This window comes from Lepisma saccharinum, chromosome 10 (assembly GCF_977018435.1).
Source record: "Lepisma saccharinum chromosome 10, izLepSacc3.1, whole genome shotgun sequence".
In the NCBI taxonomy this organism is placed as follows: domain Eukaryota; kingdom Metazoa; phylum Arthropoda; class Insecta; order Zygentoma; family Lepismatidae; genus Lepisma; species Lepisma saccharinum.
Window position 1 is genome coordinate 83,889,093 of NC_139238.1, and position 19,342 is coordinate 83,908,434.

At 37.9% G+C, this 19,342-nt stretch overlaps 1 protein-coding gene across 1 annotated transcript in view; it reads right to left on the reverse strand.

Annotated features, from left to right (window-relative positions):
- Window positions 1-2,669: 2,669 nt before the first annotated feature.
- The window catches only part of LOC145994168 (ATP-binding cassette subfamily C member 4-like), a 108,906-nt gene continuing 92,233 nt past the window's right edge, over window positions 2,670-19,342 (reverse strand). The window contains exons 18-25 of the mRNA XM_083130262.1: window positions 18,513-18,619; window positions 17,078-17,201; window positions 14,295-14,465; window positions 12,790-12,911; window positions 11,662-11,898; window positions 5,121-5,290; window positions 3,576-3,705; window positions 2,670-2,842 (exon numbers count right to left, since the gene is read on the reverse strand). Coding sequence (XP_082986388.1) covers window positions 2,741-2,842; window positions 3,576-3,705; window positions 5,121-5,290; window positions 11,662-11,898; window positions 12,790-12,911; window positions 14,295-14,465; window positions 17,078-17,201; window positions 18,513-18,619 — 1,163 coding nt within the window. The 3' untranslated portion in view covers window positions 2,670-2,740. The remainder of the gene's footprint in view (window positions 2,843-3,575; window positions 3,706-5,120; window positions 5,291-11,661; window positions 11,899-12,789; window positions 12,912-14,294; window positions 14,466-17,077; window positions 17,202-18,512; window positions 18,620-19,342) is intronic.

The window sequence follows — 19,342 nt, forward strand, 5'->3', positions numbered from 1 at the left end:
CAGTTGAAAAATCGAAAAAGAGGTGGCGTATCTGGCAGACCCCCCCTCCCTCCTCAGGTTAGCAATTAATAGGAATTGCACAGTGGCGAAGCGTGACATTGTTACGTAGTCATCGCAAGACTTGCCAAACGTCAAGGTCAATCTTTCAACCGTGCAAGGGGGGGGGGGGGAATTCTTATATTGATAATTATGATAACAGTGTTCGTACAGACGTGTGAAGTAGAGATGGCCAAATTCATTTCCTTCTACGGAGTATATGATCGTAAAATAAGGAAGACTAAAATTTCTTTAATTCTACCCGAAAAACGGAAAAACTGTTAAACCTCTCTCTCCGAAATTCGGATTGCCTCCGAAATCCGGGTAGTAAAATTTCCGAATCCAGATTTTAAATTTTCAGGAATCCTGATGTTTTTGACCATCCCTGGTGTGAAAGTAAGATATGTTAGGGAAAAGGTTCTGTCTAAGTAAGTATGTCTGTCACCTCGAGAACAAAAATCTTGATCAGTCTTGTCATTCGTAAGCATAATAAACACAATACAACATGAAGTACTTCTTTTTTTGTAAAGCAAGAACATTATTTTCCGAACCGCAGGATAAAAAAAATTAAAAGGAGAAATACTGTGAAGGAAATACAATGGATCCAAAACTGCTCCCCCCCCTCCAGTTCTTTCTAGCACTAACTGTGAGGAAATTTATGCTTTTGCTTACTTATATTTTTTTCTATGTGCCATTACTTCCATGTATTCTGTGTAAGTTGCGTTGTGATGCTCTTCAATGCGTTTTTCTCATAAAAACAAGAGCGTTGCATGCTTTAGGCCTACAGTGCTGCACATTCTGAGAAGTTTCATCTTGATGACGTCACAGAAACCCTGCTGTGGTTGTAAACAAGGAGGCTGAAAAAAAGGTATCTTATGACCAGACCTTCAAGAGCGGGGGAAAAGGTGTCGAAGGACCTTGGATTCGCAAACCTGCTGCGATGACTTGGCCCGCCTGAGACCATTGCACTCAACAGGAAACGTAGCGGGACGGTTGGGCAAGGAGGGTAGGACTGGGCTCTCCTTTCGACGCGCTAAACTTAGCGAATCTCTTGCGTATTTCTAGCTGTTGCATTGCGTCGCGTGACTAATTTTGCTCAAATATGCGAGTATTCTGACTTATTTTTTACTTTTTCTCTAAAATATTTAAAAAGCAAAATTTTTATTATTTTGCTTTGTCATCACCGCATCTCCCGGTGACCGGACGCCGCCTCGCCTCTGGAATTGCAAACCAAATGCTGACATTTATCGCATTTTAAGCTGCAAAAATCCCTAACATACAAATCAATAACACGTCATCCGAAAACACAAAATAAGTAGCTGCGTGCAAAACGATTAAACATTACAACAATGAAATGACAGAGCACGCGGGGGCGTAGGACACAATAAAATTAGGAAAACAAAGTTACCTTTGGTCACAATGGTTCTATATTAGCATGCAATGTTAATTGGGAATTATCCTTTGTCTACTGTTTTTTGACAATGGATAATGTCCAATTAACATTCAGGATGCGAAATCCTGGGGGGACAGGGGGGAATTCCCTCACCAATGATCTTGTCCTGAAATTTTCCCCCACCAAACTTTTCCGGGGGGAGAGAGTTTTGGTTGTAACAACAAACATAACAATTAGTGGAAGTCGAATATACTGTACTGTAATAATATCTAAAACACATAAAGAATGGACAGCAAAGAGCCTCCTCATCTCTAAGGGCACTTCCAGGGCAATTCCTGGAACACAGAAATTAGTCCGACTTGTTATTTCTTCTCCATTTCTCATCACCTTTCGTCAGCTACCACAAAGCATTGTATATAAATATATTAATAAAACACCTAGTAGAATTTAGATGTGAATTTTATACAGGAAACAATTATCTTCTTAATGTCTCTTAATTTTTGTCCCTTAGTCACGCAAAGCATTGTTCATTGCATTGGTAGTATACGTATACGTAGTATTCGTATTATAATCTAAAATTTGCAATAGAGTTTTAAATGGACAGTTGATTGCTTTATGAAATAATTTGATTATTAATAATTGACATATATTTAATGACGTTATGTATATAATATAAAGTAAGAAAGTAAACTGCTTCCCTGTGCTTTCCACCACGCCATGAAGGCGTATAGGGTGTGTGGGGTTAGGGCCCCACACTTTCTTGATCTCGGCTGAACTGGGGGTGATGTGTGTGTGTGTGTGGGTGTGTGTGTGTGTCTCTGCTCCTTCCCTCCCACCAATTTCGCACCCTGACATAAACATTATATTATTTACCAGTTAATTATGTTACATAAGATATAAATGTATCGACCTCGAAAGGTGGTTATTACATAATACTCTTGTTCTTTAACACCATTAAAAATCATTTAAAGCAGTAACGAACTTTTTCTTTTAAATAACTCATCGGACTGCAGTCGTCCCTACACGATATATCTTTTCACTGATCAGGCAAAGTTGTTTTTTTCTAAAGGTGTTAAAGTACTTATTTTGATACGTTATGTTGACAGTTTCTGTTCGTGATATACGCGAATCTGTAAAATGAACGTCAGTCTATGATGAAATGGAAAATTGTGCATTGTTGTGAAATAATAACCCTTTTTATATTTACACAAATGTTTATATAAGGATTTGCAATGCGTTACAAAATTATAAAAGAACAGTACATATCATATTAAGAAGGTTAGTATCACTTCAAATCCTACTGCAGAGTCCTCAGTTCTTTCCATTCCCCCTCACCGCCATTTCGTGTTCCTGCGCCATTTTGTTGAAGTAGCTTTCCTCGTTCTCAAGAAGGAAGTAAGGATGGCCAAACTCCTGAGATATAGATTAAGTGTGTAGTCAATGTATATCATGTATGAATATTATTAATATATAACATACATAAAAGGACATACATATAATTTATAAGCCATATTACGTTACACAAACACACACACACACACACATATATATATTCAATCCCCCCCAACATATTTGCCTAGCTACATCACTGGGTACCACTTTTTTGCACAATTTTGTACATTTCAAAAACTTTATACAAGTAAAATAATCGAGGAAAATGAAAATTTGTAAGCAGCATTTACTTCATGAATTCGAATGTGAACATTGCAGGAATTTTGAATTATTTTCTGTATGACTGTATTCTGTAATTTTTCTTCTACGATTGAAATAAGACAAAACACACAATTAAAATTGGTACAACAGTTAAAAGCTCCAGTTCAACTTCCGAAAATTCAAAAATAAATATTGCAGGAGTTCTTGTAGTATTTCAGTACAATTTCGAAATAGAGAAAGTACTTGTGTAAGTGAAATAACGGGGAGAGTTGTACGTTCAGTAAACCCACAGTAACAGAATAACAAGTAACAATATCGGTTCGGTTTTACTAGGAACTAGAAAAAGTGTGGAAAAAATTTAATAGAAATGGGGGTGAAGCTGAGGGAAAACTAAGCGCTAGAACTTGTGCTCCAAGACAAATTATACGAGGTTCGAGGATAAGATGTTTATCGATTTTTAATCTGCGCATGCGCGAATGACGTTTTGGCTTACCTGCACTTCCATGTCTTCCACAACCAATACTCTGTCGTTGTCTATGACGTCATCCGGATTTTCGGTGACCGTTATGACGGTGCGATCCGACAATTTGCTTCTCGCCAGGAGAAAGATCAGGGCCTCGGAGCTGAAAACAAGAAAGAAATGAAAATTACCTCATATCTATACTCTACACGTTGTTTTTCTTTTGTCTACAGTCATAATAATTACAGCCCAGACTTTTTTGTAACTCTAACTTTCGAAATATATACATAAATATATAGAAGAATTTGGTAAAATATGTAAAATGGCTCAAATATGTAACTTCCAAAATGGGGAAATATTTGTTGCAAAATCTAACTCACGTTCTGTTCATGTTTAAAAATTCTTATCAAAAACTGACGGTTAATACATTTTATATTTAACAAATCTTGTTTGCATTGAAAAATGTATCTAATGGCAAAAGTTTTATTGCCGCTTGAGTGATTTTAACTGCTCATTTGAATAACATTTTTGCTAAAACATTCAAATTGTCGTTATGCTTCTGGCCGGGAATAAAAAATTGACATTTTAACATTTTTAAATATTCAAAACAAGTATTTCGTAGGGTTGTTTGCTCCCTGAGAGAAAGTTTGTTCCTCTTTGGGAAAACGTCTGAGTACGCCCATGTTTACATTGCTCATTTTTATGAACAATCAATTCCCAGAAAAACACGTGGTTGTTCTTTTGTGTGTTAGTAGTACCTTTTCATCAATCCTCCAGTATACTATATATATATATATATATATATATATATATATATATGTATATGTATGTATATGCGGGACAGTAAATGATAATGGACAGTGGTGAGGTTGGAGGATGTTGAGGAGGACCTTAGGAGGATGGGAAGTAGAGAAGAAGATAGAAGGGAATGAGTTATCATTGTAAGAGAGGCCAAGGTCCTTCAGGGGCTGTAGCAGCCAAGGAGTAAGTAAGTAAGCAAGTAAGATTCATCCTCATCGTCGTTGGTGACACAGCTGTCATCTTGTATCGGAACATCTGTTGCGGAATAAAGTACTTAAGTATCAAAGACCTCCTCCATGTTGTAGACTCGTGTTCGATTCTCTGTAGAGTCACATGGTACAGTGCTTCAGATTCCGCTTTAAACTATAATGTAGCCGAATTCCATAGAGGAGTGGTTAGCACAGCGCGCTACTACACCAAAGACCCCGGGTTCGAATCCCGGCCTGGGTCATCAATTTCATCATATCGTCACTCATCCTCATCTTCGCGATTAGCCAAAGCATGGCAGAAAAGCGAAGTAATATAAATCAAATCAATCAATACTATACTGCATGTCCAGACTGAACATAGAATTGTCTTAAAAACAAATTTTGACAAACGGACAAATCAAAATATTGAGAAAGACGTTAGGGTGATAATGCACCCCTGTATCCTTCCTGCGCCAGTGTTGACTACTACTAAAACCTTTATCGAGGGTTTACTCTCTAGGAATCCACTTCATTTAATAAACTATTAATATTCTGTGACTATGCACTGGTAAGTAAAACATATCCATACGTGCTGTCGCTCCCTTTGGCTTCTTCTATCAGGACGATGTTGTCTTTCTTCAGGAGTGCCTGAGCTAGGCACAGCAGCCTGCACTTGCCTACGCTCTTGAGGGGGTCGCTGCCGGCGAAGGGTGTGTTTAGCCCTTTACAGAGACCTTTCACTGTGTTCGTCAGCTTCACCTGCAAATAGAGACTGCTCTCAGGTTCCTCTCAAGTAAGTCAATGTGCTTTGAAAAACTCTGAAATAAGGATGTGTAACGATTGATAAATTTTGGTAAATTTCTTTAATATTTAAATTACTTTTCGATAGCCCTCGTATAAATTCTTTTAGAGTTTTAATCTTTTGAATGTACATTTTATCTTTGTTAAAAATTGTAACGCAGTTTCTGCCAAGCGAAAGAGAACGCGAAACAAGTTAAAGCAGCATTATTTTTCTTTCTTAACAACAATGGGTTCTTTTTCGTTCGGCGCTGCGTGGGTTTGTAAATAAGTTTAGCTTGCATTGTGTTTTTCGATATGCCTTTTTGGAAGGGGTAATTGTTGAATGCTAAAAATAACTTTTCAGTTTGTCGAAATCTTTTGTTGGGAAATAGAATTGCGCAATCCCGCAAGTATAAATACCAGCGGTCTCGCTGGCAAAATAATCAGTATAGCAGTAGATTCCGGAATCGTTAGGTGATTAAATCGCTTGTCGAGGTCCAGGGCTGGGAGAATACGGGCGTTGTGTGGGGAGTGGCTGGTCAGCTCTCCCTTCCACAATGTCCTGAGTTTTCCGTAAGCCACCTTTCAGGATTTGTGCTGGTCAGCGTGATCCTTAAAGGGGATTTAGCGAGCATATAAATAATTTGATTCATACTTATTTAATCTTAATAATTTAAAATTTTGATTCTTAAATTCAGTCGAAGTTGGCACTGGTCAGTGTGACTCCGATATAAATTCAAGATATACATCCTTCTCGTCTAGTTAATTTTTATTCTTAAATCATTCTGAATTCTCCTGGTCAGGAGGTTCACTTAAATAAATTTGTTTCTTTGATACTTAAATCCGAGAGCATACCTCTGGTCAGAGGGTGTCTCTTAAATCTGATAGCTTATATAGTTTCACGTCCATTTTTAAAGTCAGAGTATCCGGAACGTTTATTGGTTTCTCTTATTTAGGTTTTATATTAAATATAATTTTGAAACAGTTATAATAGGTGACCGGTCGAGTATATGTTTTTATAGAAAATCATTTAATGTAAAGGTCTATTGTTTTGCTTTTGCAATGTGAGTAGCCAAAAAGGGTAGACAGTGTCCCCTGTTATGTTAAGGAATTCCACGTGGACATTTATAATTTGTGGCCGAGATATGGCTTTGGTATTGGGTAGGGAAAGGCTCCCCTTATATTTAGTTATGAATGTTATTGGAGGTTGGCCCCGAAGAGGGTAGTATACCTCATGAGTTCTAGAGAACATAATGCAGATGTGAAAATATGACAGAAGCACGAATAGATATTTACGGATAGATGTTTATGTAAATTTTCCTTTGGTTGTGGTTAATAGAAATTTTGTCGATCATTACTGAATAATTTGTCACCTGTTTATTGAAACCAAGTTAAGCTGGGTTAGTTCTATGAGGGGATATGGACAATATATATATAAGAGAGAGCTCTCTGGATTGTATGTTTACTCGAAGGCAAGTTTCAGTCTGTTACGGAAGTCATTTTGAACAAAAATTTAATTTTGACATTGTAGTTTTCTCTTGATCAGAAGATTGTATATTTTTCTTTCAACCTAAATGTTTGGATTTGTAAATAAATTTATAATCGTTAATTAGTATTTCCTTGTAGTAAATTTGTCTAATAAGTATAAATTAACTGGCATCCTTTTGGTTGGTGAGGTGTCCCGCCGTCACTGGTCAGTGAGGCGGAGGCTTTATCAATCTAAAGGACGTCAGATTCGATTATGCTGATTTCGCTCGCGACTCGCATGCGTGTCCTCACTGGTCAGTGGGATGCGGGTGCGATCACGATGGAGATTCAAGCATGAGATGGGTTACCTTATTTTGAAGTCTTAGATGAGTAAGCCTAAATTTAATTTTAATTATATTATTATTCAAAAGCAGACCTTTACCGGAACTTTGGGATGCGGGGTCTCATGCCCCGCAGGAACTGAGCGTAGTCGTGGCATATATATATTTATAACAGAAAGATATTTGGTAGGCAGCGACGCCCGGTCTTTGTCTGTCGAGGGGACCGAGCCGGTGTGTCGTGTGTCTTGGCAACGGGCGGACCGCCTATGTTGTAACAAGTGGCGCCCAACGTGGGGCCAACCAAGTGTAACTTTGCAAGTGGCGCCATAACGTTGGGGCTCGATTAGAAAAGGGAACCTGTTTTGCTCATATTGTAAAAAAAAAAAAAAAAAAAATAGTTGTATATTATTCCATAACGTTAGGGCTCGATAGAAAAAGGCAATCTGTATTTGCTTATATTGAAAAATAGTTGTATATAAATTAAATAGATATAAATGTAAATATATAGGATTTTTTTTTAGGAAGAAAGAAAAGAAAGAAAAGAAATGGCTATGGAAAATCGGGATTGGACGGAGAATGACCTGGAGGAAACTTATAAGAGTAGGAGTGTCTTTGCAGATACGAAATTTTGGGAAGAAGAAACGGAAGTACTTCAGACAATTAAGCAAGTACAACAAGATGTGGGAACTTTAGTAGAAAGATTGACCGTGTTTGCGCCAAAGGAAACTGGAATGGAAGAAATCAGGAAGATCATGATGGAAGAGTTTGGGAAGTTGGAGTCAGTGGTTCGAGATTGGCGAAAAACAGAGCTGGAAAGACAAATAAAAACACTGGGAAAAGTATTCCAAGGTGAAGAAAAGGTAAGACAGGTGGAGTTGGCACTGTGGGAAAGGAAGGTTGGACAGACGCTGTCAGCTTTCAAGGAAGAGCATGAAAGGTTTCTAAGAGCGCAGAAGGGCCAGTTCCGAATTTTGCAAAGCGTCACGGCAAAACTATTAAAAATAAGGCAAGATGAAGACGAACAAAGGAGGGAGTTAGTGTCGGTCGCCATACAAACTGATCCAGTGACACTCCTCAAACAGGATGAATGTGTCCACGAACATAGTGCAGTGAGCCCCGGTGAAGAGTACAGTGAACGAGAAGACAGCGAAAATGGATCGCCAATCAACGAAGAAGCAGGAGATAATTTGGATGGTTGGAGTTTCTCGTCACGTGAAAGAGAGGATGAGGAAGTGATACAGGTGTACCGCGACCTACTTGAAGATGGGGAAATGCCAGCGGAAAAGCTAATGAAGGAACTTGAGTGCCGAGGAATTACAAAGACCACCTGTGCGAACTTTTTTCGGTTAAAAAGAAAAGCAATCGTGGTGAAAAGGGGCATGGCTTTTCTTAAAGTCTGAAGTATTTGTTTTAGTGTGAATGTATATATCGTAGATTAGTATTGTTTATATCATGTAGGTTATTAAGTAAGTTAGAGGCAATCATTAGTTAATTGGATTTTCATTTGAGAATTTTTCTCAAAAAGAAGGAATTTAATTATTTTTTTTTGATAAAAATTCTCCAAAAAAAAGAAAGGGGCATATTGTAACGATTGATAAATTTTGGTAAATTTCTTTAATATTTAAATTACTTTTCGATAGCCCTCGTATAAATTCTTTTAGAGTTTTAATCTTTTGAATGTACATTTTATCTTTGTTAAAAATTGTAACGCAGTTTCTGCCAAGCGAAAGAGAACGCGAAACAAGTTAAAGCAGCATTATTTTTCTTTCTTAACAACAATGGGTTCTTTTTCGTTCGGCGCTGCGTGGGTTTGTAAATAAGTTTAGCTTGCATTGTGTTTTTCGATATGCCTTTTTGGAAGGGGTAATTGTTGAATGCTAAAAATAACTTTTCAGTTTGTCGAAATCTTTTGTTGGGAAATAGAATTGCGCAATCCCGCAAGTATAAATACCAGCTGTCTCGCTGGCAAAATAATCAGTATAGCAGTAGATTCCGGAATCGTTAGGTGATTAAATCGCTTGTCGAGGTCCAGGGCTGGGAGAATACGGGCGTTGTGTGGGGAGTGGCTGGTCAGCTCTCCCTTCCACAATGTCCTGAGTTTTCCGTAAGCCACCTTTCAGGATTTGTGCTGGTCAGCGTGATCCTTAAAGGGGATTTAGCGAGCATATAAATAATTTGATTCATACTTATTTAATCTTAATAATTTAAAATTTTGATTCTTAAATTCAGTCGAAGTTGGCACTGGTCAGTGTGACTCCGATATAAATTCAAGATATACATCCTTCTCGTCTAGTTAATTTTTATTCTTAAATCATTCTGAATTCTCCTGGTCAGGAGGTTCACTTAAATAAATTTGTTTCTTTGATACTTAAATCCGAGAGCATACCTCTGGTCAGAGGGTGTCTCTTAAATCTGATAGCTTATATAGTTTCACGTCCATTTTTAAAGTCAGAGTATCCGGAACGTTTATTGGTTTCTCTTATTTAGGTTTTATATTAAATATAATTTTGAAACAGTTATAATAGGTGACCGGTCGAGTATATGTTTTTATAGAAAATCATTTAATGTAAAGGTCTATTGTTTTGCTTTTGCAATGTGAGTAGCCAAAAAGGGTAGACAGTGTCCCATGTTATGTTAAGGAATTCCACGTGGACATTTATAATTTGTGGCCGAGATATAGCTTTGGTATTGGGTAGGGAAAGGCTCCCCTTATATTTAGTTATGAATGTTATTGGAGGTTGGCCCCGAAGAGGGTAGTATACCTCATGAGTTCTAGAGAACATAATGCAGATGTGAAAATATGACAGAAGCACGAATAGATATTTACGGATAGATGTTTATGTAAATTTTCCTTTGGTTGTGGTTAATAGAAATTTTGTCGATCATTACTGAATAATTTGTCACCTGTTTATTGAAACCAAGTTAAGCTGGGTTAGTTCTATGAGGGGATATGGACAATATATATATAAGAGAGAGCTCTCTGGATTGTATGTTTACTCGAAGGCAAGTTTCAGTCTGTTACGGAAGTCATTTTGAACAAAAATTTAATTTTGACATTGTAGTTTTCTCTTGATCAGAAGATTGTATATTTTTCTTTCAACCTAAATGTTTGGATTTGTAAATAAATTTATAATCGTTAATTAGTATTTCCTTGTAGTAAATTTGTCTAATAAGTATAAATTAACTGGCATCCTTTTGGTTGGTGAGGTGTCCCGCCGTCACTGGTCAGTGAGGCGGAGGCTTTATCAATCTAAAGGACGTCAGATTCGATTATGCTGATTTCGCTCGCGACTCGCATGCGTGTCCTCACTGGTCAGTGGGATGCGGGTGCGATCACGATGGAGATTCAAGCATGAGATGGGTTACCTTATTTTGAAGTCTTAGATGAGTAAGCCTAAATTTAATTTTAATTATATTATTATTCAAAAGCAGACCTTTACCGGAACTTTGGGATGCGGGGTCTCATGCCCCGCAGGAACTGAGCGTAGTCGTGGCATATATATATTTATAACAGAAAGATATTTGGTAGGCAGCGACGCCCGGTCTTTGTCTGTCGAGGGGACCGAGCCGGTGTGTCGTGTGTCTTGGCAACGGGCGGACCGCCTATGTTGTAACAGATGATACAATAAGGATTTCAAGCAGGAAAAGGAGCGTCACGAAAGGGAAATAAACACAAGCACACACACACGTACAAAACAAAGGAAGAAAAGTATAAACAAAAAGCCATAAAGCGTGTAGAAACGTCCTAAAACAATTAAATATGCACAAAAGTAATGAAATATGTGTCAAAAGTAGGCAGAAATTTTGGTAAAATTTGTTCAAGGCGAACTTGATGCTGTGATCGACTAACTGGGACTCATTCTGCAGTTTAAAATTGGATCTGGACCATGCACTCACTATATGTAAATACATAAATATACAGTAGCATTGGCAAGCGAGCAGCGTTCGGCATCTTGAGACAGGAAAGTAAACGATGTCAGCCGAACACAACCGAACCGATCGTTGCTTTCCGGCAAAGGGAACTGAGCATGGGCGTCCGGAAGGGGGGCAACGGGGGGGCGTGCCCCCCCTGGAAAATGAAAGTCAAACAAAAATTATGTATTTCACACATATAATTTCATTTTTGCCACAATAATATGTGTTAATTATTGCATGAACACCATAAATTCAAATTTAAGCAATGTTTTTTTAGGGAACAACACTATTTTGGGGGGAAATTTGCCTTGTTTGCCCCCCTGGAAAAAAATACCTTCCTTGCCCCTCCCTGGAAAAAATCCTGCGGACGTCCATGGAACTGAGACTGAAAGAGTGGTGAGTAGTAAGAAAGGTGTAGCGAAAAATAAAGCGTTTACTTAAAGCTGGGGGACATATACTAAGAGAGGGGAGGGTACTACATGATGGTATATAGGCACAAGGGAATGGAAATATTCAAAGCTGAGATAAATGCATTCAAGAAGTGGATGGAGTTATTGTGGAAGGACAAAATTATTTTGAATACGATATAGACTTGTAACCTCTTATTAATAAAATGGCGTTACATACCATGTCCAAAACATCCCACACGGTGGCATCTGTCTCTCTCCCGAGGGGATCCAGTATTTGTCTGACTGTCGTGGGCAACATGACTGGGTCCTTGGGCACGACGGAGATGCTTCTACGTAAGCGTCGAGGGTCGATCTTCGATATATCGATACCGTCCACTACGAGCATTCCTTCCACTTTCGCCATCAGAAGGAGTGCATCCAGAACAGCCAACCTGCCTGAACCTATGATGCCAATCTGCGAAGCGAAAATAGCTCAATGAAATCAGTTTCACATGCGAACTTCCAAGGTAGGTGGTGCTTAAGGATGTTATGTTGTTATATCCGATGGCGCACTAGTATCGCTTTCACCATGCAATCAAGGAGCCCCAGGTTCGATCCCCAGTGGAGGGGCCTTACCGTCAATAAAAATGGGACACCTAGATCTTGAAATACTCGTTTCCCTGCAAGGGGGTTATGCGTGTTGCCTACTCTACGGCGGTGGTAGAAGTTACCATTGAAAATTTTCTATTTAAAGTCCACTTATTGATGAATTAATACTCACAAACATCCATGCCCAGGCCGGGATTCGAACCCGGGACCCTGGCGTCGTAGCCGGTGACTGTCCATCGCACATTGGGAGTAAATTATTGATAAAACTTAAACAATAGAAATAATAATAATAATGATTATTATAATACAATGTTATTGTATTATACAATATTATACAATAATAGCTATCATAAACTAATAGAAACAAACCAATTTTATTCCAAATTTATAATTTATCAGAATTCTATTCGATCTGCAAGATGAATGAAAATCTAGCACAACCGTCTTTCATTATTATTTTTCCATTTTGTACAGTAAATGCAAAATCCATAGTTACTATATTTTGTTACTAGTATTTGCACACAAAAGTTCGCAGTAAATTTTAGTCTTAAAGTTTATGTTGTGTGACGTCTCACACCAGTGTTCGAAGCGAAGGAGGTGCGGGGATAGTATCTCCCTAGCCAGAAAAATTTTCTCAAAGGATCCCTCCAGGTCCTTAATACTTTCTTTTCATGCTTAAAATACACTCTGAAAACAAAAAAGAAAGACAGTGCGAATAATCACACTTTTCCCAGTCACAATTTCTATCTCGACTCACCTTTTGACCATGCATAATCTCAAATCTTGCACTTTTTAGTAGTATGTCGTCATTCATAAGACTCCTTACAAACACGTGATCGAATGTTACGTCACCCCTCTGTGGCCAAGTGCTGTCGGGGACTGCAAAGAAATGGAACTCAAATGTCAAGAATATTCATTAAGTTCTTGTATGATTATAATCTGTGAAATATATTTAAAAAAATAATTGTATGGTCGAAGTATTTGTACTTCGTATTATAGATAGTACTTCTACATGTAAAATACTGCATAATGATGATAATAACAAAATATAGGGGAGAGTGGGGCAAGTGAGACCCCTTAAGAAAAGAAAGGTCATAGTGTGCACATTATTTATTTGACAAGAAACAAACTTTTACCAGGCGACACGTAGAACAGTTATGAATATTTTTATCTAGTTCAGATACAAAAAGAGAATTAACTTCTCTGTTAAAAAAATAAAATAAATCGTGGACGTACTTGCGCCACCTGGTGTAGCAAATGAAACCAGCCAGATACAGAAATTGAACAATAAAACTTGGCAAATAACTTTCACCAGACAAATGTTCTAAACCACTTAAATCATGTGTCCTGATTAATTGAATGTGCTGGAGAGTCCTTCAGAAAATTAACTGGCAAAAGGATTGAGTGGGCATTCCCAAGAATGAAAAATTTAGCACGCATACTGCTCAATACATATGGGGGCATTGTTGTTAAAATTAAACTATAATTGTAGTAACGCAACAAAAATTACCTACCAGTGAATCAATCAAACTTTGAACAAGTGCGACTGTCTAAGATTCTAGGTGGACGCTCTTCCATGACACCAACTAGCTTCTCGCGGATTCATTTTCTATCATGGTCTACAATTTAGCTAGGATGGATGCACTTGCCCGCCCTGTCTCACTTACCCCACCCTCCCCTAATATAAACTTTCTGATACTTGCTGAATGGGATTTCATTGCGTGATGAGTAACTAGAGCATGAAGATAGTTACACTAAATAAACACTATATACCATAGAAAGGTGCATATTTTGGCTAGAAGAGTATTTATTTATATATTTTTTCTTGTTTGCTGAGGAGTGGTAAGAGAGGGCGTACCGGTGGACCAGCTCCTGACACTTTTATCTTTATCGCTGCGATAGATATTAGACTATATTCAAAGAATGTTACAGATGAATTTAAGTGGTTTTTTTCGTGAAAATGTCGTTAGAAAGACCAAATTTGAAGTCCTAAGAATAATTAACGCACAAATATACTTATAAATGTGAATATCACTAATCCTTTATCGTCGCGATTAGCCAAAAGTGGCAGAAAAGCGAAGTAAAATATACCAAATCAATCAATTTTTAGCGTCGTTAAAATGTAGTCTTACAATACTCTGAAAAGTTTGCTTTAAATTATACAGTTTTGGAAGATAATCGCAAATGTTGTTTTCGAGTCAGTAGATATAGAAAACTTGCTTTGGACGGCTGTAACCAAATTGGCAAAACAAATTAACTCACCATGTAGTTTCTTGGGTTTGTTTTCTGTCTGAACGCAACTGAGACGCAAACATTTTTGCAGAGACTGCGATTGTAGGCACATCTCAACATAGCTCTCGACTGAGGAAAGGATCAAATTCCTTAAATTGATGCTTGCGACGATTCCGAGAGCTATGGCTGCTGTCCCCGCACCTAATAAACAAAGAGAAGTAAGCATTGCTTTTACATTTCGCAATTTTTATGTACTTGCTTGTGTGACGTTCAAAATAGAGGATAAACAAATAGTTTTACTAAATTAGAGACATATATTGGAAAAAAATTCAAAGTAGACTGATAATATTTTATTATAAAATATACTCCAAAAAATTTTAAACAAAAATATTTATCTTGAAATTTTACTTCAACTTTATAAATATGAATATGAATGAATGAGTTAAAATTTTTGGGTTGATCTGTTCGGTACATATGACCATTTTGCACCCTTCATGAACACGGGGAAATGGCCCCTTATGTAAAATTCTTACCTAAGAGTTAACAAAGTGGTGTAAAAAGCTCCTTGGGAAAGTTAAAAGTACAATGTTATAAAGGGACCTGCATAGGCCAAACACTGCACGTTATGAGAATACACTTAAAACTTCCTCACAGACAGTGCAAGTTACTAGCTCTTCTCAAAACGCTAACAACATTTGTTAAAACACTGTCGGCATCTCCCAAAAGGGATGATAAACAGTTACCCCGCGACAGGTTAAGTTTGCAGCAACTTGTAACATATATAGACACAAACGTGCGCGTAGAATGTAGTTCCGCTGCAATACTGCCGATTTTCTCACAGTCTGTGACATGAACAGTTCGGCGATTAAGGCAAGAGGGGCAAGGTAAATGCTGAGCGCCGTTCTTGCGAGGATTAATACCGTAACAGGTTCCCCTGATTAGAGAAAAGTAGCAAGCCAAAAGCAATAACCTCCTTCGTCGGCCGTTACTCTCTCAAGCATTCAAAGAATGCTAAGTCAGTATCAAATCTATCTTCCTGGTTGATTGAAAGGAAGTTGCTGATCAACGGGTATTAGGGAGCAATAACCAGGTGGTGGAAGAAAGGATAAGTGAGAGAGTAACGGGCGACTTGGGGTCTTTTGAATTGGATCGAGGAACGAGAAACGTCGGGGAGTTTGAGCGAGCCTGCATAGAGCACTTCTAAGAGTCTTCTCCGAAGAACTCTTCATCATCGAATAGACAGGTAACATCCTTCTCTAACCATGTTGATCTAAACTAGAAGATATAAACCAAATTCTTAGTGTTGTGCCATTTCATGTGTGAAAAGTAACCTCTCGCTCATTACCATCAAGTTATCTGCCAAGTGCGAGTGCTCACCAGTAAGGATGAATGAATGACAAAGCTACATCACCCAAGCATAATGGTTAGGATTCTTGATAAAGATCCCAACGAGCAGCAGTTCGTTACGATACATAAAACCTGCTGCAAACTTAACCTGTCGCGGGGCTTAGTAAGATTATAAATGTCTGCCCACGGAAAGCAAAATCTGCACATTCAATAAGAATATGCCAAACACTTAAAATGACATTACAGACACGATACGTTAGTGGCTTCAGTCTTTGCACCAAGTGGTGTTTCACAAATGAACAAAATATCTATGTTGGATATGACACGTTTATAATTCGAGATCCCAATAACTGAGTTTTCATTACTCCATGCAGTAAGGACGATATGAATGTAGACTTTCGTTAGTGGAATTCTTCGCTTCTGGAGAAAAAGGGATAACACTTTTCACATTTTATCCAACACAAGGGTAGAAATAGTTTTCTAGGCAAGGATCAAAGATCACCACCACCCTCTTCTAAATGCGACGCTATATTGAATTTTTCGCACCGTCCTTTTTAAAACCACTTTTTCACCAACCAATAAGACAACGATTTAAAAAAAAAAAGTTCATAAAAACTTTATTTCAATCTCGTGTCGGAATATACTTTGAAACAGGTACATCATATTTAAGAATAAAATTTAAAAGAAACGATTATGAACAAAAATGGCTAATATGATCGAAATTAATATTCACTCTCTCTTAAAGGGCAATTAAAATAGCTTTAATTTGATGTGTTAAGTTTGGTTTAAAAATTGCGAAGATTCAAACAGGGTCTTGATTTATGATGCAATTTTCATGTCTTAAGATAAGATTAGTTGAAGATAATCATATTTTGAATATTTGCACCACATACATACCTGCACTACACAACAATAACTAAAGAATTCGAGCAAGTACCAAAATTTTTAAAAATATTTAATCTAAACTGAAAATATTTAATATACCCAAAAATAAAGAAGGTAAAAAAAAGGTAAAGTGTTCCCCTGTGCTTAGCACCACGCCATGAAGGCGTATAGGGGGGTGTGGGGGTAACGCCCCACACTTTCTTGATCCGGTCGTGAGTGGGGGAGATGTGATCAGCACCACGCCCTTGACCGCCTTGCGTCATACCGAAAAGTATAAAACACCAGAGTTCAAAACATTTGTGGCATAGTGAGGCATCTCATTTTCTAGCTAAAACATGCATAGATGATGTTTTATTGAAAACCCAGCTGACTTCAGGCAAATAAACAATACCTGTGGCTACTAATTCCATAAGTAAATTATTAAGCAAAAAAGGGCCGACCCTTCCTTCGGACTTGGCGTTCCCACCCGAAATGTCCATGCTACGCCACTGAAAAACGTACGATGCAAGAGAAACATGAATGAAAATAGGCATGAACAATTCCAGAGAGATACTTGTGCAACCCATTGTACGTTGGTTTACCTGCATATGAATAGATCAGGCTGAGAACTAGGACTAGATTGTAGAAACAGCAGCCATAGTTGACCCACACCAGAAGCGCTTCTAAGCAATAGCTGGACAAGTAGAGAGCGGAAGAGTTCTTGTCCTGTTAATATAATATATACTACATATTAGAAATAACTTTTCATAAACGATTCAACATATACATATATTAACATATCTTAACCTCCTAGGTGACCGAGCGCTTTGAGTGCTCGACAAAGTCATTCTGGGTTCGAGTTCTGGTTTGGGCATGGGCATCCCTTAATCAGTTGCCTCTAATCACCATTCATCCTCATCGTCGCGATTAGCTAAGAATGGTAGAAGAGTGACGCTAAATAAGAAAAATGCATAGGGTGAGGCAGTCAAACTGAAAGATTTTAAAAAATCACAAAAATAGAGAGAGCAAATATTAGTTAAGTTTTGAACATGAATGTACTGTACATGAGTTGAAATTAGTAGTGTACCTGAAAAATTTTCATTTTTTGAATATGGTGTCCACATTGTCGGAGTCTCAGAGTACATCCGCCCTTCCGAAATTAATCCACACACTCTCCATGAAACGCCTCTCCATTCAGAAAAAGTAACAGTGTGGTGTGCATTATTATATCGTGGAATCAGCGGCCCCTACTGTATCGGAAATGAACACGGTAACACGGTGACGGTAAGCGCTGGACGTTGGTAACCTTTTTCCTGCCTGCCCTCGATGGCTATGACCCAGATGAAGGAACACTCTTCCAGTAAGATGGTGCAACTAGCTATATTGCCAGAGTGTCTATGGATGTCCTTAGACTCGCATTTCCTGGTCGTCTCATCAGCACATTCGGCGATATTCTGTGGCCTGCCCGTTCACCCGATTTGCGGGCTCCTGACTTTTTCCTTTGGGGTTACCTCAAATCCAAAGTATTCAAGGACAACCCTCGCAAGAACTATGGATAATTTGAAGGAGCGAATTCGGCAAGAGATCCACGACATTCCGTTGGAGATGCTACGAAGCGTCATGGGCGGATTTACTCTGAGACTCCCACAATGTGTGCAACACCTAGGACGCCATCTTACTGACACCATATTAAAAAAAAAATGAACATTTTTGAGGTACACTAGTAATTTCAACTCATGTACAGTACATTCATGCTCACAAAATAACTAATATTTGCTCTCTCTTTTTTTTGTGAATTTTTTAAATCTTCCCGTTTGACTGCCTCAGCCTATATTATACATAAAGTAAGTTCTGCAAGAATGTTGATTATAATGTTGTGCAATAAATTACTATAATGATCATGGCTAACTAGTCACTGCTTAAATTCTGTAAAAAAAATTAAAGTAAAAGAATTCTTGGTTACAATACACTATAAGATTTTACGACTCAGATTTTTATAAAAAAATACTTTCTTGTCTTCAGTCACACTTTGCATACCTGTCGTGTTTCAAAATCCTTTATCAAGATCTGTTGAACTTCAGCTGTCCGGATAACACTGAGCCCTCGTAGTGTGTCTTCAAACTGGGTTTCTATAGATTCCCGTGCTAATATGTAAAAAAAAAAAATAGTTATTAGTAGAGCTATGATTTTTATTAGAAGGAAGTTGGACCAATTGTTTTTGTTTTTTTGCGAATTACAAAAAAATGAAAAATATCCTGGAATGGAATTGTTAGTTCAGTAAATTTATCAAAGTTTTGGCTATATTATGTGCTGCCCTTAATGCACATTAGGGTGACCAACTCTCCCGTATTTCCCGGGATCTTGTATTCTTTTTTTATCCTCCCGTCTCCCGCATTGACATTCTACAGTATTTCTCCAGTATTTTTCATTAACAACCAAGATCCCGAAGTTTCAACTCGTTCCTAGTTCGGACGAGCCATACAAAACTTCAAGTCGACTGCAAGATCTTGCACGTTCAACCTTTGGAGGGAGGAAGTGACGTCATATCTTGCAGAAGTTGATTGGTGCTTATTTTTGTTGCAGCAGTGGACAAATACACAGGGGTTAGAACTAAGGAACATGCAAATTTGTAAATTGTAATTCTCTTTTTTCGATCTGTACATTATATACAATGTAAATTCATTATTTTGTTTAATATTATTCATCCCACTTGCTGAGGTGATGCTGCGCCGTTAAAAATATGCAAAATTTGTCGCGACTAAATCTCCTGTAAATTCATTGCCGATAGTTGGAAATCTCCCTTGAATTCATGGCCGAAAGTTGGTCACCCTAATATACATAATCCTCAGCATAAACATTTACAACAG